This window comes from Oryx dammah, unplaced genomic scaffold (genome assembly GCF_014754425.2).
Source record: "Oryx dammah isolate SB20612 unplaced genomic scaffold, SCBI_Odam_1.1 HiC_scaffold_11, whole genome shotgun sequence".
NCBI lineage: Eukaryota > Metazoa > Chordata > Mammalia > Artiodactyla > Bovidae > Oryx > Oryx dammah.
This window is the reverse complement of record NW_024070195.1, coordinates 7,018,602-7,046,425: the sequence shown is the minus strand read 5'-3', so window position 1 is coordinate 7,046,425 and position 27,824 is coordinate 7,018,602. Positions and strand designations below refer to the sequence as shown.

The 27,824-nt window shown below is 46.0% G+C and overlaps 1 protein-coding gene across 2 annotated transcripts in view; it reads left to right on the top strand.

Annotated features, from left to right (window-relative positions):
• NEDD9 (neural precursor cell expressed, developmentally down-regulated 9) overlaps positions 1-27,824 on the top strand; it is a 121,430-nt gene that overhangs the window by 48,688 nt on the left and 44,918 nt on the right. Inside the window, exon 1 of one of the 2 annotated variants that reach the window (XM_040249286.1) lies at positions 18,988-19,182. The exons of the other annotated variant lie outside the window; for it this stretch is intronic. Coding sequence (XP_040105220.1) covers positions 19,171-19,182 — 12 coding nt within the window. The 5' untranslated portion in view covers positions 18,988-19,170. Of the gene's footprint in view, positions 1-18,987; positions 19,183-27,824 lie in introns of those variants that run through there. 2 annotated transcript variants of the gene reach the window in all.

Genomic DNA, 27,824 nt, shown 5'->3' with positions numbered 1-27,824 from the left:
TTGTATTTGTCTATATTCTCAGTGGCCCGTGGGCCAAGAAGTTCATAACACACTCAGGCTGGTAAAAAGTGACAGCACCATTGTTTCTGGAGAGGCTTCCGCTGCCGCAACTAAGAGCCCAAAGACAAATCTGAGATCTAGCAGGGGTTGGAGCTGCCACCCCCAGGCCTGAGGATCAGGCTCTAACTCACACGGTTCAGCCCGTGACTCACAGGTCAGATAACACAGCCTCACACTGGGGCAGAGCAAAGCACGTGGGTTCGTGGGGAGGTGTTTACATGAAGTAAAAGCGGGAAGAAAGGGGAGAATTCTGCCCTTCACCCTCCACTCCACACACACACACACACACACACACACGCACACACACACAGACTCAGGCTGAGGTGTATAACAACACAGAGCCCGCAGCAAACACACCCTGGATGAACCCACAGAAAAATTAGTCACACTGAGGCAATTGAGTATGAGAGTTACTTCCTTGTAGAAACACCGGGAAAGAACCACATTCTTCAGCAAAACCAGGCCAAGCCCTCATTTTGCTTTGTTTTCCCCTTTTAGCTCCGTTCCTAACGCCCCAGCGTGTCTCTGAGACTTCCATGGGTCACAAACCCATCAGTGGGGGACCTGGATCCGACGGGGGAAGCCTGTGTAGGTGTGTAGGTCACTTCCACAGCAGATGAGCAGGCTCAGCGTTTTCCCACCAGAGTGCTGAGTGTTAGTCACTCAGTCTGCCCGACTCTTTGCGACCCCATGGACTGTAGTCAGCGAGGCTCCTCTGTCCATGGACTTCTCCAGGCAAGAATACTGGAGTGGGTTGCCATTTCTTCTCCAGGGGATCTTCCCAACCCAGGGATCGAACCTGGGGTCTCCTGCATTGCAGGCAGAATCTTTACCATCTGAGCCACCAGGATCCTAATATGCACCCTTCCCACGTTAAAGGGGACAGAGAACCATGGGAGCTGGTGCTTCCGGACACAACTTCTCCACTGCAAAGCTGGTGTTTTCCACTACCCTGTGTATTTGAGCTCCTTACCTGACTGCCCAGCCTCCAAGATCCTCCTGCTCTCTGTTTAATACCAACCTCCCTGAGATGTCCCCATCATAGGTGTCCCATGACTAGGAGACAAAAGACCCAGGAAGGTGATTTAAACAAAGCAACCACCACCACCACGTAACATCCTTATTGTTGCCCCAGACCTTTATCTTCCCTGAAATATAAGCCATATTAGTTATGCTTGAACTGACATTTCCATGTTGAGAGACTTAAGAGCCAGAGAAAGAAATAATAGGCCACCAGTTTTTTATAAAGCTTTAATTTTTTTATAGGATTGCATTTATTCTTTCCATCAAATGTTATATTTCTTTAAAACTCAAACAGTGCCTTATCCTATACTCCATTGTCTCCTTAAGCCCTGTTATAGGAGCAAAATTCTGTCTCCACAGGTGGAAAATCCAGGCACAATACCTAGAGAAATTAAAATATGGTGCACTGACTGGCAGTTAAAGATTACAATTGAAGGTAGTAAGGAACTTGCAGGTGTGTGGTTTTATTCCCCAATCTAGTCAGAAGAACCATTTTAATACTGTTAGTCAGAGATTTCCACCTGGGGCCTTATTAAATTGATTTGCAAATGAGAACTTTGAAACCAGGGCAGAGGGTGAAGTTTAAAGGAGCCTCGACGCTTGGAGGAATGGGAGGGTGTTGCTGTGCCTACTTCCAGAATCTCAGCACGTTTTGCCAACACCTTTATCCCTTTATCCCAAGGGAACAATTGTAGTCAGGCTCAAAGACTGTCACTGGACTCAACTAATGGGTCTTTCTGGGATCTGGCGGGGAAGGACTGGATGAAGCATGTGGCAGGGGGTGGGTGGCAGGACCGTCAGCTAAAGCCTCCTCGTAGATTCGGAACGGATTCTGGGTACAACATCATCTCTGTCCTCTGGTGGTTAAGGATGCCCAGGGATGCTTCCCCATCTGTGATGCAGAGGAAAAGTAGAGATTCTGGAAGCCACCCTGAGGAGGTAACTAATAAAGGGTCACAAGTGGGGATTCCAGCAAGGCTAGCGTACGACTGTCTCATCTTCATGGCGTGTCTAGTTAAATGTAGGCTTCAGCTACCGTGCTTGTCATGGGGCTCTAACTCATCCGGAGCCAACATCTCACCAGTGTTTTGATGTTGCGCTGTCTTTGACCTCTAAGGACAATGGCCAGTTGGCAGAAGGAGCAGAGGGACCCTTTCCCCTCCCAGTCGCAGCTGTTCCCTCCCTCCCCCTCTCTCGATCACACGCAAGGGCGGGGGTCTGGCTCTGCTCTGGCCATACCCATCCACGTGCGCACCTCTTCCCACGGAGTCACAGGAAGAGGGAGGGCTCGTGGTCCAGACACCTCTGTGGGTTGGAGAAGACTGGGAAAGACCGGGTCCTGGCAGGAGCCCCTTCACAAGGGCCTCTACACTTGTGTCAGCGTGCACCGGGAGGGCAGACAGACAGCAGAGGCTGGGAGGAAGCCCACTCCAGCAGACAGAGTGCAACCTCCACACAGCTGGAGGGTCATGCCGTATATAGCCTCCTGGCCTGTTATGAGTATCTGCCACAAGCAGAGGGCTATCCTGACAGGCAGACAAAGCCTAATGTGTGTACATTCAGCAGCTGTCACACAGGTACTATGCACAGTTACACTGTTTACCTAGTAGGTACTAGTGGCTGACACTGTCATCCTCTGATGCCCATTCTCCTCTTCCCCAGAGTAAAGACTACATTTCCCAGCTTCCCTTGCAGCTAACTGTGGCCATGTGACCGATTCTGACTGATAGCATATCCGCAAATTGTCCTTGGGCACCTTTCAGGGAAGAGGCACCTTTTTTTCACTCCTCTCTTCTTGCTGGCTGGAAGGAGGCTGTGATGGCTTGAATCTGAGCTGCCTTGGACATTGTATTGAGGATAGCAAAGCACACAATAGGAGGAACTTAAATCTCTGCAGACTTTATGAAGCCCTCAAACAGCCCTGGATTGCTTTCTTCTGGACTTCTAATAAACGAGAATTAACTTCTACCTTTTTTAAGCCCATCCATCTAGGGTTTTTCTATCATTTTCAGTCAAACTTAACCTTCAGTAGGACTCAATACATGTTTGTTGAGTGACTGACTGACCTATTGGGTGATTAATTTAAAAAACTGAATGAATGTCATTCTAGGTACTCAGCACTTTGTCCTCAACCCTATCCATTAGATTTGAAACCTGCTGACTCTTAATGAAACCCTTGCTGTGTGACCCTGGGCAAGGCATTTACCTCTCTGAGGATCAGGTTCCTCATCTCTGGTATGGGATTCCTAACCCCTATCTGATTGGTTGTTACAGAGATTAGATGATACCCTTAGATGGCAATCCACTCCAGTATCCTTGCCAAAAAATCCCATGGACAGAGGAGCCTGGTGGGCTACAAGTCCATGGAGTCGCAAAGAGCCAGACACAACTGAGCAACTGAGAACAGACATACACATTAACTATATCAGGCACGTGGTAAGACCTCTTTATGGTCAATACAGACAACAATCTCCCTATCTCTGGGAGAACTTGCCTCTCCTCTCGCTCTAAAGACTTCACTTCCCAACACCCCCCAACTTCTGCTTTTCCTTTATAAATTGAATCACCATTTATTGGTTGTTATCATTCTGTATTTTCTCACAAGCACTCAGTTCATACAACTGACACCATCTTTCCAGATGCGTACAGAAAACTGCATAGCTCATCTCTTTTTGTGTTAGCCTTTGGAACTGCACCTAGAAAGAAAGGCGTGAAGTCAGTAATAAATTGTTACTGCTAGAAAGCAACTGGAATGGTGGTTATGGTTGTCAGGGATTTGGGGTGGTGTGAAGGAGGGGTGGAGAATGACTGCTGATGGACGTGGAGCTTCTTTTCAGGGTGATGGAAACGTTCTGGAGTAGGATAGTGATGATGGTGGTATAATTCTGTGAATATACTAAAAGCTACTGAATAGTCCATTCTAAAATGGTGAGCTGTGGGTATGTGAATTGTGTCTCAGTAAACTGCCTGGGTCAGATAAGGGATTGCCTGCTTCCAAGACTGGCCATTGTGCAAATGAGGGTCACTCGCCACACACAAGGCACAGTTAGAGCGTCGCAAGCCATACACAGTGGTGCCAGGACGCCAGTGTTACAGGAGGTGGCCCAGAGGTGAGCCTGGCACGAATTCACAAAAAGGACTCATCCATAGAGACTGGAGGACGTTTCAGGGAGAAGGTGAGACTTCAGCTGGGGATGAGGGAGGAGGTGGATGAACTTGAAGAGGTGCAAAAAGAGACATTCCAAAGAAGAACCTAGAAGGAGTAAGAGACCATAGTATTGTCTTTACTATGTGGCCATTGCCTTTTTAATTTCATTTCTTATTACAGTATTCTCAAGGGGAGGTGGAAAGACTGGTCTCCAGGACAGAGGAGTTGGGAAAGCAAATCCAGGCAGAACAGGGCAGAGCAGACAAGTCCGCTCTGATGATACCCTGGCCTCGTCCTGATGCAAGGGATGCAGGGTATAGTCATCCGGGGCCCTGGAATCCGTTGGTCACACAACACTCTTTCCCATGCCTTTCTATGAATACCTGTATCCTGGCTCCTCTGACCTGCCGTGAAGATGGCCTGTTGGAATAAAAACATGTCGACTGGCCTGGTCTCTGCAATTGTTCGTTGTTACTGCTAAGTCACTTCAGTCGTGTCCAACTCTGCGACCCCATAGATGGCCTCCCACCAGGCTCCCCTGTCCCTGGGATTCTCCAGGCAAGAACACTGGAGTGGGTTGCCATTTCCTTCTCCAATGAGTGAAAGTGAAAGTGAAGTCGCTCAGTCGTGTCTGACTCTTAGTGACCCCATGGACTGCAGCCTACCAGGCTCCTCTGTCCATGGGATTTTCCAGGCAAGAGGACTGCAGTGGGGCTGCCATTGCCTTGAGCTGTCTAAACTCTGAAGAAGATGAGGTTTCTTTGTTTGAAAGAAGCACAGCGCTGCAAGGCGCAGGGGAAATTCCTAGGCCAACATCTTATTTTATGTGGGTGTGAAGTGAAAAACCTCTCGTTTTGTAAGCTGAGCAAAACGGAGGTACAGCAGAAGCGAAATGAGTATGCACGGGCCTAAATACCACTTTGAAAGTTCAGGGCAGACTTTGTTGGCTAAACCACAGCACATCTGGGAGGTTTCAATGAAGAGGCTGGCACGAGGCCTTGGTTTTTCTGTAAAATGCCATAGGGTAGTTGCCAAACTACAGTGCCAGGTAAGTTGGTCGAGCCCAGGGCCTGGAAAGCCACAGAGAGGTACAGAAGTCATATTCTTATACTCCACTTCACTGGGATATTTTGCAGGTTCCCCCTTTGGGGTAATGGAAGTCTGTGTCTCTGGCATCTTTTTATCCTTTGGTATTAATGTTGTTATTATTTTGCTGGCAGCATAGCGTAATATGACTGCTATTTAAATTTCTCTCCCAAGTCCCAAAGTACTTGTCTGCCATGAAAAGAAGTGGTTTGGCATAAAGTGAAAGTTTTTAAGCATCCATTTTCCAGATGGACCTCTCTGTTAAATTTATATACGTATATACCAAAAAAAAAAAAAAAAGCTAAAGCATGTGGAATGCTCCTAAGTGAGTATTATTGTTTACTAGACTTCTTACTCTGTCTTATGGCATTTTATAATAAAATATCAGCAAGCTCGTAAAGAGGGCTTTTTCTAAGGTCCATAATCTTTTTAACCATAACAAAAGGGCGGTAAATATATTGTACAAGAGTGCGATGGAAAAATGTGCTGAAGTATTTCCATAAATCAAATGTAGCACTTTGGCATTGACTCTAAAGCATTAAATTTAGTAAATTAGAACCAGATGATTTTAAAATAGAAACTTACATAACTTTACGGTGTGATTTTTTTTTTTTTTTTACACGTTTATCTTCATGAAGTCCCCTTGGCAGCTACCGTAATAGGTATTTAAGAAGTGAGAGCAGCGTGTGAGTGTTTATACATCTTTGTAATTTCCACCGAACCTGGCATTCTGTTGGGTAATTAGTTAAGTCCTGGTGGACGGATGAATGAGATCTCAGCCGTGATTAACAAGTACAAGTTAATTGGCAAAGGAAATGTGATATAAACATTTATATGGATCTCCAGGCAGACAAGATACTGCTACCCCACACTTAACAATAAAATTCTGCCTTGCTCTTCCTTTCACTGGTGAATCTGTGTATCTAAATCAATGAATCTGAAAGAAAAGGGTAGATCTGCTTCTCATTTGGGTCACCAAATTCCCAGTGGAATTTTCCTAACACATAAGTCTCCTTTTTATTTCTGCCTTCTTAGGAACCAAGGGAAAATGCTCCTTTCTGTCATTTCTGTCTCTCTCCTCTCATTCAGACACAATATCGCAAGGTAGCTGGTAGCTCAAGGGCAAGTTGGGGATTAACGCAACACGCAGACTGAGAAGATTCTAATGCAGTGCCACGTGGGGGCCAAATGCATAAGGTATCATCTGTGTGCTTCAGGAGAATACTCTCTGGCAGAGGGTTAGTCAGCACACTGTAGTTGCAAGTGAAGAAAGCTCAGCCCCAACTAGGTTAAGCAGAAAAGTGTATTTATTGCTTGAGCATTCAGGTTAAGATCAGAGTTCAGGCATGGCTGCATGCAGAGGCGCAGGCAGCAGGATCAGAGTTCCCATCATCCCTCTACTTCAAATATCTTTGCTTCTTGGGTGTGTAGCCATGGTCTTCCCAAGAAGCAGAACCAGTAGACCAACAGGGTGTGTGTGTGTGTGTGCGCATGTGCAGAGAGAGACTGATTAAGGAATTTCTCACATGACTGTAAAGGTTGACCAGTCCAAACTCTGCAGGGGGGACTGGCAGGCTGTAGACACCAGAGAAGAGCTGACAGTGCAGCTCAGTCCAAAGGCCATCTGGAAGAACATTCCTTCTTCCTGGGGGACACTGGTCTTTTTATTCTTAAGGCCTTCAACTGATTAGGTAGGTCCACCATGGTGCAGCCTTATCTGCTTTACTCAGAGTCTACTGATTTAAATGTCATTCTCATCTAAAACGTATCTTAACAACACATCTAGGTTAGAATTTGACCAAATAACTGGATACTGTGGCCTAGCCAGGTTAACACGGAAAATGAACTGTCACACACAGGGAGCTGAAACCCGGTGCTCTGTGGCAGTTGGGGTGGGATGGAGTGGAAGGTGGGAGGGGACAAATGTATACCTATGGCTGCTTCATGCTGATCAATGGCAGAAACCAACACAATATTGTAAAGCAACTATCCTCCAATTTACAAAAAAATTAAAAAACAAAACGAACCGTCACAGTATGTGAATAGGAGGAATTGATAAGAAGCCTCTGGAATACTTGGGTGCAGGAGGAAATGAGAGTTTGGAATTCAGGACACAGGCCAGGGTATGTGATTGTCATCAACGCAGAAATGAGAGTAGAAGTCATTGGAGAAGACAAGACAGATAAAGGAGAAAATACGGAAGAAAAAGACCTGAAGGATACACCCTTGGGGAAAGCCTGCCTGAAGAAGAAGACGGAAGTTTAGCTTCCCTTGGTATCCTGGATGGGTATCTCCCGTGGATACCAGAATCCAAGGATGCTCTACCCACGGGCTCCACATCCACAGATTCAACCCGCGCTGGATAGAAGAATCTACACCATCTGCAATTGGTTGAATCCGTGGATCAGAACCCTGGATACCAAGGACCAGGTGCCAACTGTACCTATCAGCAAGAGAAGAGTAGGAAGAGCCCACTGCCGCAGAGGCTGAAGGAGGAGGCCATTCAAGACAGCAAGTGGAGGAGAAGGTCAGGAGCAGAGGGATGCAGATGACCAAGGAAAGCCCCCAACTTGGGCAAAGGAGGGTGAGGGCCTCATGCCACGCCATCTGCAGACCCAGTCCACAAAGCACCCAGGCCCACAGCAAGAGTGAAGCCGAGAGTGAGCCCTTCACAGTCTGACAGCCATTAGGAGTCACTCGTAATAATAAGAGAGTTGGACCATAAGGAAGGCTGAGTGCCGAAGAATTGATGCTTTCCAAATGTGGTGCTGGAGAAGACTCTTGAGAGTCCCTTGGACATCAAGGAGATCCAACCAGTCAATCCTTAAGGAAATCAACCCTAAAAATTCATTGGATTGACTGATACTGAAGCTCCAATACTTTGGCCACCTGATGCAAACAGATGACTCATTGGAAAAGACCCTGAAGCTGGGAAAGACTGAAGGCAAAAGGAAAAGAGGGTGGCAGAGGATGAGATGGTTGGATGGCATCACTGACTCAATGGACATGAACTGAGAGACAGTGATGGACAGGGAAGACTGGCGTGCTGCAGTCCACGGGGTCGCAAAGAGTCGGACGTGACTGAGCAACTGAACAGCAACATAATAGTAACAACAAGCAAGACTTGTATTTCCTAAGTCTTTTTCATTCTGTCTTTCTAGTAATGTATTTTTAAGCGTAGCCTGATGGCTTGAGAATGGAAAAGGCCTCGATTTTACAGTAGGGAGCATATGTGTGGGGTACACCAGCCTGGATGCAGGTGGGTGGAGAGGGTGTCCAAGGCAGAGGCCGGGGGAGGGGGCCGAGACTGGGCAGTTCAGTGTCTGGTGGCAGCAAGCGACAGAGAGAGCAGAGCGCGTGCGTGGAGTCGAGGGCAGGAGAGGTGGCCTAGGAGAGTCCAAGAAGCTGGGGAGTATGTCAGTGGTCCAGGTTCGTTCACCCACGATTACAAGTATAAAAATTTAGCATTCTTTCATGACTTGTTTGGGAGCAAAACCTGCCTGGATTGGCTCAAAGTGGTGCATATTCCTCGTTCACCCACCTTGGTACAAACATTCACACATTTGCGAAATATGAATGAATCTGCGTGCGCTGTGTTGGCCGGGTCCCACTGGGAGTTTTGTTGCATGCCGAATAGACGTGAAATCAGTCCTGAAAAGCTGAAATACTCAGAATTCCACAGCTCGTCTGGCCTCCAGGTTTTTGAACAAGGAACTGTGGATCTGTGTTGAGGATGAGGAAGGCGCGAACATCCTTGTAGAGAAGGGGATTCGAAAGACCAGGGGTGGGAATGGGAGCACTGAGAGGTGGGGACCTGAGTCCTGGGGCTGAGTCCTCCCCTCCTTGATGGGGAGGATGGAAAGCACAGTGCTGTCAGGGACTGTGAGGTCGCTCAGTTGTGTCCGACTCTTTGCGACCCCATGGACTGTAGCCTACCAGGCTCCTCCATCCATGGGATTTTCCAGGCAAGGGTACTGGAGTGGGGTGCCATTTCCTTCTCCAGGGGATTGTCCTGACCCAGGGATCAAACCCAGCTCTCCTGCATTACGGGCAGGCGCTTTACCATCTGAGCCACTAGGGAAGACTTCAAGTGGGAGGATTTCATTTCCTGGTGACCTGACTGCATGGAGTTTGGCTTTTGAAGACAGAGAGCAACCTTGAGATGGGAAAATCTCAAGGTGGGGAGTGCATGGCCTCCAGCTTCTATGGACAGGAGGGCCACAGCCTGGCTGCTTCTCCCAACCCTCTGCCCTTCTGAAGACCAGGAGCTTCCCAGGCTGGTTAGAGCTTGAATTGTGAGAATCACAGGCCATCAAAGCTGGAAAACCCTCGCAAACCTCCCCTCCCTTGTCTACACCTGGTCTAAATCTCAGGGTGCCAGGACTTAAGCTAAGGGAACGGCTACTTAGCATCTGTAAACCTCAGGGCTGTGAGTGAACCTTTAGGTCCTGCACATGCCAGTTCACTGGGCTCCTCCTGGCTTTCCTGACGGAGAAGAGAGCTGCTTGCTGTTTCTTTCCAGCCTCAGTGGCCAGGAAAGAGTGTGCCGGCCACACTCACCCAGCCTGTCGAGGGTGGACGCCGGAGTCTCCACCGCCGCCCAGGCTCCGGCCCACGCTGGAGAGGCATTGCTCCAGCAGACAAAATAAAAGATCGCTGATAGCTGGAGCGCTTTGTTTGCTCTCTAAAATGAATCAAACTCTTCAAAAGCTTGGATTCAACAGCACATTCCTCCATCCCCCCCCCCAACCCTCCTCCTCCCCACCCCCCACCGACCCCAGGCCCTGCATTGCTCAGATTCCTCCGGCCCGCTCCTCAGCGCCAGCTGGCGGCTGCCAGGGTCTGCTCAGATGGGCCAGATGCCTGGGGACAGGGCCTGCTGAACATTCTCTGGCCTCTCCTGAAATGATCTATCCGGGGCCTCCAGTTAAGTGACTGTTCAGTGCTTGAAACACTGTGCCAACGCCCTCATTTCCCTGCTCCCTCCACCTCCACCCTGAGCCTCCACCCACCTCCACCCTGAGCCTCGCTGGATGCCAGATGGGAAGGGTGACTTTTAGCCACCCATGCATGCGTCCAGAGATTGGTAAAGCTCAGGAGTCGACCGGAAACAGAGCATCCAGCCCCACCCGAGAATGTAGGGCAGGCCGTCCACCAGCCTCTGCCCATCGCACCTGGACAGGAGCAACGTGGGGAGAGTAAGAAGGGGCGGCCAGAGCTCTAGCACAACACGCCGTGTTCTCGTGTCCGGGCACAGAGACAGTGATGCTACGGATGCAGGGAGGGGTCAGGAAGTCTTTTCAAATTTAAGAATATACAAAGGAAGAACAGAAGTTACCAAGAAGGAACCATGGGGCCTTTGTCCCCTATTAGGCTTCCCTGGTGGCTCAGTGGTAAAGAATCTGTCAATGTAGGAGACTCAGGTTCGATCCTGGGGTCAAGAAGATTCCCTGGAGAAGGAATGGCAACCCACTCCAGTATTCTTGCCTGGAGAATCCCACGGACAGAGGAGCGTGGTGGGCTGCAGTCCGTGAGTCTGCAAAGAGTCGGACACGACTGAGTGACTAAATAACAGCAGTTGAAAGCACACCATGGAGCAGCATCACTGTGTTGGATCCTGCCTTCAGAAAGAGCAGAGGCCGTCCTCCGTCCATTCACAGCATGTCTGTTTATTTGGTCTTGGCAGATCACCTTGACCTATGTAAAAGCCCACAGTCCAAATTTCTACCAGCAGAAGAGATTTCCATGACAGTTTCATATAACAAATCGTTTATTTGGACAAACTAAAGCGTGCACGAACAGAACACCTCAAGGCTGGGGAAAACAGGAGGGAGCCCTTGGCAGGAGTCTGCACAGTTTTACTGTAAAAACTCCTTCTGTCCCACTGAACTTCTTTCCTCTGCCCAGCTGGATACATACAAATAGTAGAAATCTAAGCCTTTGCACATTTACGCCGATAAATAAACCTAAATCTTTATTATGTGTTTCTAACTTTGCTTATCATTTCACTCCTGAGTTAACTCCCCCAAATCCTTTCGTTTAAAGAACATACTAAATGTTAAGATGGAGCCTCACAAATTCTTGTCATATTTCACTACAGTTAAGTGGATTTACTTAACATATAATTTATTGTTACTTTTTTTTTTTTAGTTCTTTGCCAGGGGAAAGATAGTAATTAACTATTCCCAAGTTATAATAGCAGTATTCTGTATGTATAGAAATTTTGCAGTTGCACACGTTTTTCAAAAATCAAGGTATTAACCATCACGCATTTACAAGAGTCTTTGTAGCATGCTAGTGACATTGTGTTACATGTATTCTTGGAAGATTTATCAAGGATTCAGAGGGGCCTAGGGCTTCCAAGATGGCTTGGTGGTAAAGAATCCGCCTGCCAATGCTGGAGACACAATTTCGATCCCTGGGTCGGAATAATGCAGATCCTTGACCACCGCGCCACCTGGGAAGCCCTAACCAGACAAAAAAGGGAGGGAGGAAGGAGCAGTGATTGCTTAGAGTGGGAGGTGTTCTTGCCCCTGCCTGCTGAACAGTAGCTTATTTTTTTCCAAACTGACATCAGTGAAGGCTTGGTGCACGGACAAGACATAGGGCTTTGAGAAGACATAGAATGCGATGCAATGACCTACACAGCTGCAGAAAGGGATCCTTTTCTACATCTACAAGTTGCTTAAAAATCTGACTGTGGAGAAGGCATTCTCAAGGGTGAAACAAAACCAGGCAGTAACTGAGCACTAAGTGATATGCCCCACACGCAACGCTGTGTGTAGAATCCTCTGAGGATCTCTGTTCACGTGTAGGTACCAAGGTTTCCCATCAGGCCTGCTGAATCCACCTTAGAGGGGAGAAGCCAAAGCATCCACAACTGTTTTTTTTTTTCCCCCACAAGGATGAAATTTCCACATTTATTTTTCTTTCACGTGCATAGAAAGCTGAGTGAAGTGTCCTGTGAAAGGGGCCGGGCACGGAGCTGCTGCAGCAGACTGGACTTTGCGCTTCAAAGGTACACTGGTCGTTTTGAAAACAAAGGATGCTGTGATTTGTTTTTAACTACTAATGAGTCCTTGGGTTTCCCAGTTGGGTCTTAAACTGCCAGTTTCTCCAAGTTTCTTTCCAGATGACACACTGCGTTAATCATGATGGCACTTCACCAACGTGGCATTTCATGTTTTACTGCAATTACTGAACATCAAGAGGGTATGCTAGTACGCCTTGCAAATTTCTTTTGTTGACGTAAATATGGAAATGTCGCAACTGGCTTTTAAGGGAGGTCAGATTGAGAAGCACTGACCCAGATCATAGGTGATGAGAGCCACTGGGAATTGGAGGGATCAACAAAGGACTTTGTAGGAAAAGGTTCCATGAGGAAGATGGGGTGGAAACTGGAGGGAAGACAGGATTTAGGTAAGCAGAGGATGAAAGGAAGGCAGTCTGGGCAAGAGGGACCACATGCACACACACACACACAGACACACACAGAGACTTGAAAGTACGAGTTAGTAAGATATGTGTGTGTTTTTGTGCACACTAGTAGCCTTATTCACAACTGGAGAATGTACTTGTTCCTCAGTTAGGCTTAGTCCCACTAGGATGGAGATGCTAATTTATTGATCTCACAAATGGGACTCAAATAACCTAAGCGCACAGATGACTCCTGGTAGCATGTAGCACACAAACCCAGGAGCCAAAAAGCCTGGGCTCACATGCCAGACCTGCCCCTACCTGCCTGAACCTTTGTGTAAGTTGAACAAGCTCTCCAAGTCTCCGTTTTGTTACATGTAAACCTAGAATATTATAACCCACCTCATTAGGGCTCATTGGGTGAATATTAAGTGAAAGAATGTTTGTGACTTGCCCAGGACAGGGCCTAGAACCTGGGATAGTTTCCAGATATAGACCCCTGAATGAGCCGGGGTCAGTGGGCTGTAGCAGAAAATTCCCAATGACCCATCTTTGTTTGGAGAAGTTTCTGGAGACTTATGGAATTGAAAAGTTGCTGCCGCCAATTATTTTTTTGAAATAACTCTGGCATAATGTAGACTCTCAAAAAACAAAACTGGTATCAAACTAGAAATGGTAAAACATGGCTCTAGAGTGAGTATTTCTAGATTGTGTCTCAGGAGATGTGGAAGAACTCTGCGATGCGTGTATCTTGCATTGCTCTAGAGCAAATGTCATCAAACTTTTTCTCTGGAGGGCCAGATAATACATTTTTCAAGCTTTGCCCTTTTCACCACCTCTGCTCACACTTGCTCAAGTCTTCTATTGCAGCTGAAAGTCAACGTGTAAACAAACAGATGTGTCTGTTCCAATAAAACTTTATTTATAGACACTGCAATTTGAATTTCATGTAATTGTTTCTTGTCTTATGAAATATCATCCTTATTTAGATTTTATTCTAATCATTTAAAAGTATATAATCTATTCTTAGCTCATAGGTCATAGAAAAAGCTGTAGTTATCCAACTGCCCTGTGTCCAAGAGCCAGGACAGGCAGTAGGCCTTGAGCTGGTCTGAAGCTACCCATGTAATAAATGGAAAGAGCAGTCCCACCTTCAAACAAGTTTCCCTCCCTCTCCTCCTAAACAACAGGCAGAACCTCAAGTCAACAACATTCTTCTGTGAAGCCTTGGTCCTCTTATTCATTCAGAAGGCATTTCAGATCCTGTAAGGTATGAGCCTGCAGGGAACTCAGGTCACCTGGGAGCGGGGGACCGAGATATCACCCAGTCGCCAGGCCTTCTGCTAGGGCCACGGTCCAAGCACAATAGGGGCATAGTGAAAGGAGGGAGGAATTCGTTCTGAAAAGGCGAGGTGGGCCGGGGGGTGGGGGGTGGAGACAATGCAGGACAAAAGAGTTAGTGTTAGGACTGGGTTGGAGAGCAGAAGAGGCAAGGGAGGACATTCTGGGCCGAGGGACCTGTCCGTGTAAAGTCAGGACAGTACAAGCGGCTCAGATTCAGTGAATCTGCCCCCTCCCCGACTCTGCCCCAACGTGTGGAGGATGTCGATGGGAAATGAGGCCAGAAAGGGAGGCTGGGCTCGGATCATAGTCCATGCCGATGCATGTGGATTCTATTTTTAAGGCACTGGAGTATTTTTAAAGGCTTTTAAATATAGTAGTAACGTGATCGACTCTGTATTCCAGAAATTAAGCTAGTGGCGATGTGGAATATAGACCAGAGCGGGGAGAGACTTCAGGCAGGGAAACTGAAAGTTGTGGCTGGACTAAATCAGACAGGAGATACAGCAGACTGACCTAAAGCGCTGACTGTGGTTAGGATCCCCCTCGAGCAGGGCGCCCCCAGAGCGGCAGCTTCGTCTTCCTTTCCCCAGGCTAGACGGGGTGACTCACTAGGTTGCCCCCTGCCCTCACAGGCTCTGACTTTGCCCTTCACTCTTAGAGAGAAGCCACGTGAGTTCCTCCCAAGTGTGGACAGAAGAACCTCTTCCCGTCAGCACCCTCTCTGACTTTTGGTTGCATCCACACCAATGCCCAGTGGCAGCTGGAAAATGGTTTGGAGAGCCTCTGTGTCATTTCCCTCGTTCCGGCCTGCACGAGCTTCTGGTGGGTGGGGGGTTGGGGGGGGGGGGGGGGGCAGAGCCCTTGGCAGAGGTGGCAGGCAGGTGGCAAGACCAACAGGCTAAGAGACAGGTTAGTGTCCAAGGCCCGGGGGCCTGGACCACTTTGGGAAGCCATCCAAGAGAGCATGAGGGTGGCTGCAAAACCAATGGCCAGTGTTTATACAACACAGTTTAAACAGTTATTTCTGCATCCAAAAGCTCACTTAGTAGATGGGGAGGGGACTGTTTCTGCTTTCATTGAGAGAATCTGTGTTTCTCCAAAGCGTTTTGAAGGGAACATAGCAGATGACAGTAACAAAGTAGCAGTTTCAGCACTTTGTAAGTTGCATGAAGAAAAGGCTCAATATGTCAGTAGTCTGCTGTGCATGAGTACTTACTCAAACCAAGGGTAAAAATAGAGAGGACTAGATCCTTTGCTTCCCTCCTCAGGACACTCCAGTGACTTCCTGTCACACTCAGGAGAAAATCCAAACCCTGCCACCACCCTCTCTCCATCCCTCCTGTGGGTCCTCCCCTCTGAGCATACTAACCTGCTTGCTCTTGAACGCACTGAGCTCCCTGGTATCTCAGGCCCTTTCTGTGGGTCACTGTCTCTGTCCAGAAGGTTCCTTCCCCAGATCTCAGAGTGGATCCCACATAATATTCAGGTTCCTGCTTCCATATCAACTCCTTAGAGGGGCTTGCATGACCATTATCTCTAACATGAAACACCCCTCACCCACCCTGGTCTATGAGGGTGGAACCTGTGAGAACACACCTTCTAATGGTTTTCCCCTGCTCAATATTTTTCTTCATGGCATCCACCACTTCAAAATTGTATAATATACTCTTTAAACTGTTGTCCTCCAACTCCCACCAGACTGTGAGTTCTGTGAGAGTAAGATCTTTATCTGGGCTGCTGTATCCTCCTTTCCCAGAACAGCCCCTGGCATGTGGTAGGTGCTGAACTGATGTTTGTTAAATTAGAAAGCTGCCCAGGGATGGGGTGCCACAGAGATGGGGACATTCCTCCAGCTTCTTCTGAGTGCCCACCACACTTAACAATATTGATAATAGTCTAATAGTGATAATAGTTATAATTAATCATCATATCATATAACATGAATACTGCTATTATAATGATATATGATGTTACAATGTTATATAGTCATAAAATAATACAAAATAAATTTAATATTAAAGAATAATAATGGAAATAATACTAATAAGCAACCATTTCCTAAGGTTTTGTTGTTATTGTTCAGTCACTAAGTCATGTCTGACTCTTTGCAACCCTGTGGACTGCAGCATGCCAGGCTTTCCTCTCTTTCACTGTCTCCTGGAGTTTGCTCAAATTCATGCCACTGAGTCAGTGATGCCATCCAACCATCTCATCCTCTGTCGTCCCCTTTTCCTCATGCCTTCAATCTTTCCCAACATCAGGGTCTTTTCCAATGAGTCAGTTCTTCACATCAGGTGGCCAAAGTATTGGAGTGTCAGCTTTAGCATCAGTCCCTCCAATGAATATTCAGGACTGATTTCTATTAGGATTGACTGGTTGGATCTCCTTGCAGTCCAAGGCACTCTCAAGAGTCTTCTCCAACACCACAGTTTGAAAGTATCAGTTCTTCAGCACTCAGCCTTCTTTATGGTCCAACTCTCACATCCATACATGACTACTGGAAAAACCATAGCTTTGACTAGACAGAACTTGGTAGGCAAAGTAATGTCTGTTTTTTAATACGCTCTCTAGGTTTGTGATAGTTTTTCTTCCAAGGAGCAAGCATCTTTTAATTTCAGAGTAAAACTAATGTTTTACTATGTGCCAAAGACTATTCACTTTTATCCACATGATATCATTTAATCCTCATTATAGCCCTAGCAGGTTGGTATTATTCTCTATTTTACATTTCAGAACACCAAAATTAGCAAGTTAGAAATTTGTTGAGATTCTAACACATGTTTACCTGACTGTAACACCTTTGTGCTTTTTTATATATATGTAACTGACAAGGCAGCGACCCAGACCACCTTGAAATGAACTTCAGGTAGGTTTTCAGGTATATTCTGTATAGAACAGAAGCAGGAAAGCAGGAGAGCCACTTGGGGTGAGTTAAGCTTTTTACCTAGAGAATGAAAAAGTCCTAGCTATGCTTTGGGAAACTGTTTGAAAGCATTAAAATGAGGTGAGATCGTGTTCACTATTCAATGATGCTCATCAAACAAAACAGAAGGTGATTCAGCTTTACTGCTGAGGAAGCCAAAGGAATGTTATCTAGATCTGGAGGCCAAAGACTTATCTTCTTACAGATGAGAAGGCCTGTGACATATCCAGGCAGACACCAAAAGAAAACTTTCCCGCAAGCTAGCGACTGTCCCATGAGTCTGTAGGACTGTTAGGAAGGTCCCTGCAGTGTGTTGATTATGCTGCCTGGTCTCTCAGTCGTGTCCGACTCTTTATGACCTCATGGACTGCAGAGCCCACCAGGCTCCTCTGTCCATGGCAGCGTCATATGTCACATGCTTAGTGTGTTCAGAAGGACCTTGCAAAATCACTCAGGCTCATTTTCCCTCTAAAGCTAAATGAGGGAAAGAGGCCTAGTGGAGGTCCAAAACGGTGAGTCAACCTTGCCATGAGCACCTGGGCCGGGGTGGGGTGTGGCGCTCTGGGGGTCCTGTCCAGGGCGGGAGGTCCTCTTATTTAAACTGTGGTCTGAACTGTGAGCCCTGTGTCCGGAAACCCCTTTTGTAGGACAGCTGCTCTCCTGTACTTTTTTGCTTAGCTCATAAAAGTAGAATTTTAATCCACTGGGAATTGGGAAGGAAAAAAATCAAACTGATTCTCATCCAACCTGGTCAGGAAGAAAAAAAAAAACACCAAGGGCTGAGTTTTTCCATCAGAGTCATGTAGTCTGGTTGGAGTCCATCCCTTTGAGGGACAGCCATTGTCTGTATTCACCAAGTCTCAATCCTGAGGTCCCATGAAACAGAATTTTCCCCTCACCGCGCCACGCCTCAGAGGAGTTGCTGAAGGTGGCCATTTCTGTCCTCTCCTGGGTGATCTTTCTCTCTATAGAAAGCATGAAGCTGAACCAATGTTCCATGCATTACTGAGAGAAGACTGGTCTTTTTAACCAACTTTCTCAAACAGCAGGCATTTTTTTTTTTTTGTCGTTGTTCCCCAGATAATAAGTGTTGGTGGGTTAATGGGTCATCTTCAGGAGAGAGGTCAGAAGGAAAAACTGCAGTGTTCAAAGCTGGAGCTAGAAATGCCAGCCATCAAAGAACGCAGTACTCGGTGAACAGTGATGATGTATGGGGCGGGCACACTGGCCAGCCCCATCAGAGAGGTCACAGCTAAGCTTTATCCTCTGCAAAGGCAGAGGAGGTCTCTGAATGCGGCTGACCCCTCAGCTCCCCGAGGCCCCGGTGAGAAGCCAACCAGGGAATCCCTGGTGCCCAGCTCCAGAGTTCCCTTTCACTGAGGGAGAATTGTATTCTGTCGCCTTGCAGACTGACACTGCAAGTACTTTGAACACTGAAAAGAACACACACACAAAAAGCAAACAGCCACAAGAAAAGGGAGGGGAGGGAGGAGAGAAAGGGAGAGAGAGAGATATCAGCAGGGGTAGTTAGTAAAAAGGGGCCCCCGGAGACAGAAAACCTTTTGTTCCCTGAGTTCGTTTCATGTAGAGCTTGTGAAGTGAATGGCTTTGGAATGAAATGGATTTATGAAGGAGTTGCTAGGTCACGGGACGCACGGCTGTCAGACTGCTTTGTGAATTCCATTTCTATAAAATTCGGATTAATCTTTAAAATTAAAAAAAAATTTTTTTAAGTGTTCACCTCCTCTTTCCAGGGTTTTGGTAGAGGTTCGGGGTAGATGAAGTATAAGGTTTGGTAGGATTCCGGAAAGGTTCCCGGGTTTCTTTTCCACCCTCTCCGACAATGTAAAAATAAATGATCGCATTACAAGTTCTTTGTCAGTTTCCAGGAGTTCGGGGTGGGCGGGGCGTCCGCGTTACCTTGGCCCGCGAGCCAATGGCGAGGCTGTATGCAAAAGAGCTCCGTGCTCTGCCGGCCCGGACGAAAACAGTGAGCTCAGAGGTTGGGCGGGCTGAGCGGCGCCGGAGGTCGGCGCTGCGCGGAGAAGCAGCCCGAAGCTCGGCGGTCCTCGCTTGCATTTAAGCCCAGCGCTCGATGGAGGGGCGGGCTCGCCGGTGCTTAATGCAGTCTCACTAGTGCAGGAAAACGGCTCACTTCACCGCTGCCGAGATGAAGTATAAGGTAAGAGAGTGACTTATGCAGAAGGTTTCTCTGTGTATGTGTGTGTCCACCACTGTGACAACTCCTCTGCTGTGCCCCCAGAGGGGTTCTGAGATGGGTCACCGGGTTGCCAGACAAGCAGGCAGGCAGAGATCCAGCCTCTGAGACCTACGCCGGGAGCTCGCAGCGCGCCCAATCCACCCCCGCTGCAAGTTCCCCGGCGTCGGTCTTGGTCTTGGCGCCGGGGTATGGTAGTCACTGCAGATCGGAGGGCGTCTGACTCCAAGGGGAGCACTCCTGGGCTCAGGACTCCCGGCTCCCGGGGCCTAGCCTTCACTACCCCCGGAGCCGTAGTAAGAGAAGAATCAAAAGTGCTAAGTCTCTCAGGCTGGCTATTTTCAAGCAGTTTTCATCCTTTGCATTAAAGCGTTCGCTTTGGGAAGCAGTTTGCCATATATAATTTTAGTGGGAGAACTTAAAGTCTCCAGGTACTGTTATACAGCTGATAGTGGAGGATTTTGATATCCATAAAGGATGTTGGATTCAGAACCAACTGAATATATGCTATTTCTTGGAAATACTTTCATGGCGTTTGAATGGACGGAGGGTCTGAAGGCTCCAACCAGTTTATTGTCTCCGAAACTCAAAAGAGTGTCAGGACGCTCAGCAGCCTGTTTTCCCGTGCATTTGTGTGTTTATTCCTGGAAAAAGGATTATAACTTATTTAGAATATAATATTTTGTCTAAGTTGCCTCCATCTAACCAGGCTAGCAGCTTCCAGAGACCCCTATTCAAGCCGACTGCATGGAATCGAAGGTGAATTTTCCTTGGAGGATGAACACTTCTGTTCTGGAATAGACACAGTCCTAGAGACACAGGGTCGATCCCTGGGTTGGGAAGATCCCGTGGACAGAGGAGCCTGGAGGGCTACGTCCAAAGGGTCGCAAAGAGTCCCACAGGACTGAAAATGATACTGTGCATTATTGTTACGTTAGCACGTTTAAACAAACATGCTGCTATTGAAATGTGTTTTGGCAAGGTATTTATGCTCAGGGATTGGCAATTTGAATTACCTGTCTGACCTGCAGGATTGTACCAGCTGAGAGCTACTTTGCTTTTTTTCTGAATCATCTAGCTTCTGGCTCATCCTTTTTTAAATGTGAGGTTGTAAATCCTCAGTCCTGGCTGATAGCCACTGGCTAACCTCTGTGATAAACCTTTTATTCAAAAGCTATAAATCATGCTCAATAGCTCTAAATCTAACTGTTGAAAGTATCTATTGTGATGCATGAGTTATAGTTCTCCTTGAAAAGGTTAGAACCCTCTGAAGGCAGGAGTATCAGTTATCACAACTATCAGCTTTCCATTTTCTGCCTCAATAGGAAAGATCAGAGAAATGGATAATCCTGAAGATTCTTAGTATTTTTGACATTAGGATACAACCAGAGGCAGATCCTTCTACCTGGCAGGAAAGCTCTCATTCTTGAAATGGTTCACTGGTATTTACGCAGTTCCTTTATTTAGAACAGTGATAGGATATCACTAATGTTAAGTCCCCACATATTATTTAGCCTTCAGTGAATCTTTGCCCTCCTCTTCCTACTGTAAATGCCTTTAGATTCATAAAAACCTTGGGGGAGGTTGGGGGTGGGGTGGGAGAGAAAATGTGTTCCTGCATTTATTGTTGGAAAGTATAAATGGCTGTTTTTAACATAGAGTACTGCAATCTGGAAAGTGACAAGAAGTCTAAAGTCACTTTTATTCAGTGACCTCATCATGTTTAGTTTTATTTTGTGGAAAGAAAACATCATGGCAGCTGATGATGTAAACTGTGGTTGGCATTCATGGGGAAACCCTGCCTCTCTGCTGGGTCTTCCCAGCGTCAAACACGCTGCCAAATGCTATAAAGATATGATTTTTATTAGCTTGTGGGCATCTTCACCAGCAAAACTTCTGACTTCCCCAACTAACCAAATGACAGATTGACACCTTGTGGTGACTATAAACGGAACCAATAGCTGAAGCAATCTACTTTCCCTTTCTTACAAAATCTATTTTCTCTCTTTTAATAATGGACTATTTCAGGAGGAGATTTTGTTATTTTAAGTAGAGGAGATGACACAAAGGTAGAGGAATGATAAATAACAGTTTTTAAGACTCACCATGACAATACAGGGTTGTCATATTTAGCTTTCCCAATTAACTCCATAAGGTAGTGTTACTACTTGATATTCATTTTCAGATGTGGAAATTGTGGCTCAGAGAGGCTAGGTAATTTATCCCAAACCACACAGCTGGAAAGTAGCAGAGCTGGAATTTGAACCAAGGTGATCTGGCTCTAGAACTTGCAACTTTAAACAACTGTTAAAGAAAGAACTATCTGTGACCTCCTAAAATGTCCTGTGTGACTGCTTTTTCTTCTCCCATGTAGCTCAAGACTCTATGTCATTCAAAGTATCCCTGCAGAATAGGTTCTTTTTTTTTTTTTTTTTAAACAGTGCCTCTACAAAGCAAAGTGGAATGAATGTCTGACAGTTATTTCATTGAAGCCACTTAGGTAGTAAAGCCAGATAATTATTAGATTGTAAAACCCTGGAGTTGGGAATTACCTTTTAGACAATCTGTTGCTCTAAACAATATAAATTTAGCTCAGTTAAGACTTAAAAATGCTCACTGAGAGATTTATAATCCTGTCACTATAAGATTTTTTTTTTTTAAACCAGATTATCTGGTTTGGCTACTTCAGGGATCATAACTAGAGAACAGCAAGCCTCCACTCATTTTGAACTTACACATAGTTCCAGGTCAGCCAGCTACGCATTTATAGTCATCTTGAGCACGGTGGAATGCAAGCTATTACAAGCTATCACTTTGGTGAATTTTGGGGGTGGTTAGCCTATATGGGGTCTATTTTGGTTACATTGTATGTGTTTTTATTTGTTCATGAGAAGGGAGCAGTTGCTCTCACATGCACTTACCCTTTCATTGCTCTTTAAAGGATGCCTTCTGGAGTTCTCTAATCAGTAAATTATGGGGGGCTTCATTTATTAAGAATTTTCCCCAAGCTCCTTTGAATATACACAGCATGTTCCGCAATACTGGAGGTGGGTGAGGGGGCTATGCCTCAGTGGCCATGGCTTGCTCAGTGAAGGCCTCCCTCCTGAGGGTCTGGGGGTGGGTTGTTGCTACTTTCTGCCAGGAGGGTAATTGAGAGGTGGATGCACAGCTGTGTTTGAGCAGAGGCCCCGCCCACTTTGTGCAGGCCCAGGCCTGGTAAGTGCCCCACAGGCCTGGCCTGTTTGATCTCTAATAACTGAGCAGCTTTTGTGGCTTGGCCAAATTTCTGTATCCTGTGTGTGTACATTGAAACTCTAAATTATTTATCTAGTCTGCCATTCAACAAATTCATTCTTGAATGTTTTGATTGAAGAAAATTACAGATGAAACTTAGACCACAAATAAGAAAACTACATTCTGAAGTCCAGATTCTTGGGTTCTGACTGAATATGGGTAAGGTAGGTTAGGGAAAGCAGAAAGTGTGTACTAAAGAAAAGCTTTCAAGGGGACTTTGGAAATGTTTTTATTTTCTCAGAGTGACTGGAGAAGATGTGATCCGAGTGTCTTCCATTTAGTCAGCCTGTTTACTTACAGTCTATATGTAATTCCTGATTCTTTCCTGGCTTTGCCATTTTGGTTTAAAATGTTTTATATGCTTCTGAACGGTGTGTTGCACACTCTGCCCCCTGCCTCTTTTTTAAATCCCATCTGAGATTTCAAAGCAACAAAAGATGCTTTGAAAAAAATAAGTTTTCTTACGTATTGTTTCACTGATTGAGCAAGCCCATTTTCGTAGCTAAATGACTTACCTGCTTGGAGATCAAAGTCTTTACAGGACTGAAGGTGTTCTGAGAGCACCAAGTGTGCAAGATGCACGTAACAAAGATCCCGTAAGCACCCCTTCCTTGCTGGGAGGTACATCAGTCCTCTTCTAAGAACTCATCAGCGGCGGCTTCCTGTCTGCACCCCCGCCCCCCACTTCTAAAGAAACTTCCTCTCTACTTTTCAAGCCTCTTTGCCAATTCACTCCCCTTTTGTGCCCTTATGACCTCATCGTCTCTCATTTTTTTCATTCAAGCATCCATTATACTTCTCCAGTACCAGCCTCCCCCCACCCACACAGGCGTGACACACTCAAAGCACTCTCTGTACCCCTATCTTCCTCCTCTTCTCTGAGTCTGCTATGGAAAATCATGGTCCCTTGCTGCTCCCATTCATTGGCCCCTGTCTCTTTGTGCCTGCATGACTTGGTTCATCTGTACTTGCTAGAAGTCAAGTCTCCTCATCCATCCACGCTATGCAACAATCAGAAGCCTAAACCTTTGTCTCTTATCATCTCTACAATAGGCTTTCTGTTTTTCACCTCTGCCCTACTCTGTTAGCACTGCCTTACTCATTAACCCCTTTCAATCAAATCACTGTCTAAATGATACCTGGAACTCACCAAGGTTGCCCACTGGGGCTGTCCAGCTTTAGGTAAGCCCCACTCAATATGAGAGACTCACCCTTTATCTGTATGTAGAGGCAGATTGACAGGCAAGCCCTTGAATAAAAAGTATGATCCAGGATCTGTTGTGTTGGGGCCTGGACGGGGGACTTGGTCTTAGGTGTTCTTGCAGTAGAGGCAAGGTAGAGCGTGGGGTTTGGGGAAAGGCATTTCTGTTTCCTGTGACTCGATGCTCTGTAACCTTGGGCAAGTTAAGCTCTGTGAGCCTCAGCTTTCTTATCTGTAGGGTGGCTCAGTGGTAAAGCATCTGCCTGAAATGCAGGAGACACAGATTCAATCCCTGGGTCGGGAAGATCTCTAGAGGAGGAAATGGCAACCCACTCCAGTATTCTTGCCTGGGAAATCCCATGAACAGAGGAGCCTGGCAGGCTACAGTCCTTAGAGTCGCAAAGAGTCGGACACGACTGAGGGAGTGAACACCACCACCAAACTAGGGTTAATCCGGCCTCATGGATTGTTCTAAAGCCGAAGTGAGATGTTTTCCATGGAGAGATGTTTACCATGGCTGCACTGGAAACAGACAATTCTAGCAGGCCCCAGCTCTCTTTATATAAGTATATGCCCAACAGACGTTGAAAGGATAGCGTGGACTCAAAACTTGGATTATGTCAAAACTCTATTTACTATGTTAAGATAATTGAGTACTATTAAATATTCCATGGGCCTGGCTGTGTCTTGTAGAAATGCGGTCGCCAGACATAGGGGTATACCAACACACCTGTGTCCCCACTTGCTAATATATTAGTGCTTTGGTATCTTCATTGTTATTAATAAGATTGATATTCCTGAGGTTATAGGCCCTTGCTCATAGTAGGTACTCAACAAACATTGAACTGAATGTTGGATTACATGAAATACACAAATAGCTATTAAAAGAGTTTTCCCCATATGGCCTATTGGAAAGAACATAGATTTTGTTTTAAATCTCACTTTTGTTGCTTTTTAACAGTAGAATTTTAGGCAAGCCTCCATTTCCTCATTTATAAAATGGGAGTAATAATACCTGTCTCATTAGATAGTTGTAAGGATATAATATTTGAAAATCATCCGTTTCTAGCACATAGTAGGCATTTAAAAATGGCAGCTATGGTACGATGCATTTATAAGATATATAAAATATTCAGAATATACTCATATATAGGTATATTGATAGATGCACTATATAGGTTAAAATGTACAAGAAAATCTTCACTAGAATTGTTTTTCCATAACAAAAAGATTACTGAAAAAAAGAGAAAAGTCATGACTAAAGAATCAAAGGTGGATTTGATACAGGAGGTGAGCAAGGCTCAAGGTAAACCACGTCCCTTATCCTACTGGAGTCAGAGGGACAGAGGTATAAAGTTAGAGGTGCTGATGATCTGCTTTTAGATCACTTTAGGGCTAGAAAGGAACCTAAACAAGTTGGTTTGAAATCCCAGCCCCTGGTATCCCAGCCCTCCAGTAACTATAGACTTAATTACCAAGCCTCCTTGCCAAGATAAACAAAATGGGGCCACTGGGAAGAAATACTCTCTTTTCAATTTAAAATGCAGAAAATAGCTACCAGTTACCTAGGCAATGGATGATTGCAAAGAACATGGGCATGGAAAAGGGGTCCCCCTAAAAAAAAACCCCGTTTATACTTCGTCAACAACCCCGCCTCCCTCTTATTTACTTTGAACATTCCAGTTATCTCCCTGCGGGATTTCTTACTAGTAAAGGAGGACTCCACACGCCTGGGGGAACATTACAGTTCAGTTCAGTCGCTCAGTCATGTCCAACTCTTTACCACCCTATGGACTGCAGCATGCCAGGCTTCCCTGTCCATCACCAACTCCCAGAGCTTGCTCAAACTCATGTCCATCGAGTCAGTGATGCCATTCAACCACCTCATCCTCTGTCGCCCCCTTCTCCTCCTGCCTTCAATCTTTCCCAGCATCAGGGTCTTTTTCAATGAATCGGTTCTTCGAGTCAGATGGCCAGAGTATTGGAGTTTCAGCTTCAGCATCAGTCCTTCCAATGAATATTCAGGACTGATAGATTTCCTCTAGGATGGGCTGGTTGGATCTCCTTGCAGTCCAAGGGACTCTCAAGAGTCTTCTCCAACACCACAGTTCAAAAGCATCAATTCTTTGGCATTCAGCTTTCTTTGTAGTCCAACTCTCACATCCATATATGACTACTGGAAGAATCATAGCTTTGACTACACCTTTGTCAGCGAAGTAGTGTCTCTGCTTTTTAATATGCTGCCTAGGTTGGTCCTAGCTTTTCTTCCAAGGAGCAAGCGTCTTTTAATTTCATGGCTGCAGTCACCATCTGCAGTGATTTTGGAGCCCCCTACAATAAAGTCTGTCACTGTTTCCATTGTTTCCCCTTCAATTTGCCATGAAGTGATGGTACCGGATGCCATGATCTTAGGTTTCTGAATGTTGAGTTTTAAGCCAGCTTTTCACTCTCACTCATTACTGTCTTCCTGAGGAATTTTCGTTTTAATATAAATGCTTCATTGGTAACCTTTTCCACTCTGCACTGGAAAGAGCAGTGCCTTCTTTCAAAAGGCAGACAGTGTGATCTAGGTGAATTCAGGCATGCACTTTGAGGAAGGTGGAACAGACTGCCCAGAAAATATAAGCAGTGATGGCATGTGACTGTGATTTTTCATCGTTGAGGTGGGGTGTGGGGAGGGGCAGCTAATCATAGAGATAATACTGGGTTGGCCAAAAGTTCATTTGGGTTTTTTCACATATCTTCCATATATAATGAACTTTTGGGCCAACCCAATAAAGCTGCCAGTGGAGTGTTTTTAAATACATATGCTTAGGTCTCATCATGGACTGGGATTCCCAGGTAGCTCAGTGGTAAAGAATTTGCCTGCCAATGCAGGAGACACAAGGGACCAGGGTTTGATCCCTGGGTCAGGAAGATGGGGTAGGAAATGGCAACCCACTCCATTATTCTTGCCTGGGAAATCCCATGTACAGAGGAGCCTGGTGGACTACAGTCCATGGGGCCACAAAGAATCAGACACGACTGAGCAGCTGAGAACACACAGACATCATGGACCACTAAATGCCAGTTTATTCCTTTTTGAAAGAGACAAAAAAAGACTAGTCCTTTCTCTCAGCCTCTTCCCCAATTAATTTAGTACATGAGTTGTGCTAAATGGTATTTTAGGTAGGTGGTTCATGATCCTTACTCAAAGGCTGGGTTTACTGATTTGAAGACATCTTATTTCTTTGTAGATCTTGGTATGTACATTGCAGATGAGAATTCCTCCTGATATTTCTAATATGTCAAGGTAATAGTTATAAGATGTTACCAAAGTTGTTCCTTATGTGGAATGTTGATGTTTATACTTACCAGAAGTAAAGATTGAGCAACCCTGAATACGTGAAATCCCAGCCCCTGGTATCCCAGCAAGCATGGCAAAAAAATGCTTAATAGCATCTTTTAAATTTAAGTTTCATTCCTTTCTTTACCCTTAGTTGTGTGTGTTGGGGAGGGGGGATTATTTGTGAAACTCTAAGTTGTGATCACCAAATGGCACATACAGCTAAAATTTGAACCAGATCTTTCTATTGAAGTAAAGCAATGTGTATTTAGACAGCATTTTTCCTAACTTCTTCTTCTTCTAGTTATGTGGAAACCCAGTGCTGTCTCTTGTATGAATTAGCCGTAGTCTCACTGACTTGTGGTAGTCGGCGTGTTACCCGGAACTCAGCACCTCACTCCCACAGAAGATGGGGCTGACTCAGGCCTCAGGCTTCTCTGTTCCCAGGCTCTGCACTCTGCTGAAGGAATGAGCTGGACTTCCCTCTCTCAGCCCCCGAATAGCCGTAACCAGCCAAGCCAGCACACCGCGGAGGCGGGAAAGCCGGCTTCTAGGCTCTGCAGCCTCCTCACAGGACGCGCTAGTGATCTGTCGACGAGCCTCTTGTTGTCACTGGTTTTTTTTTTTTGTTTGCTTGCTTGTTGTTGCTCATCATTGATGGCATGACTTAGAGGCAGCAGGAAATGTGGCTGAGAGGACCAGCACTGCTTCAGGACCATCCAAACAACCCTGGCAGAAAACCAGTCCCTTTTCCCTTGAGTGCTCCTCTGGGATAGAACTTCTGTG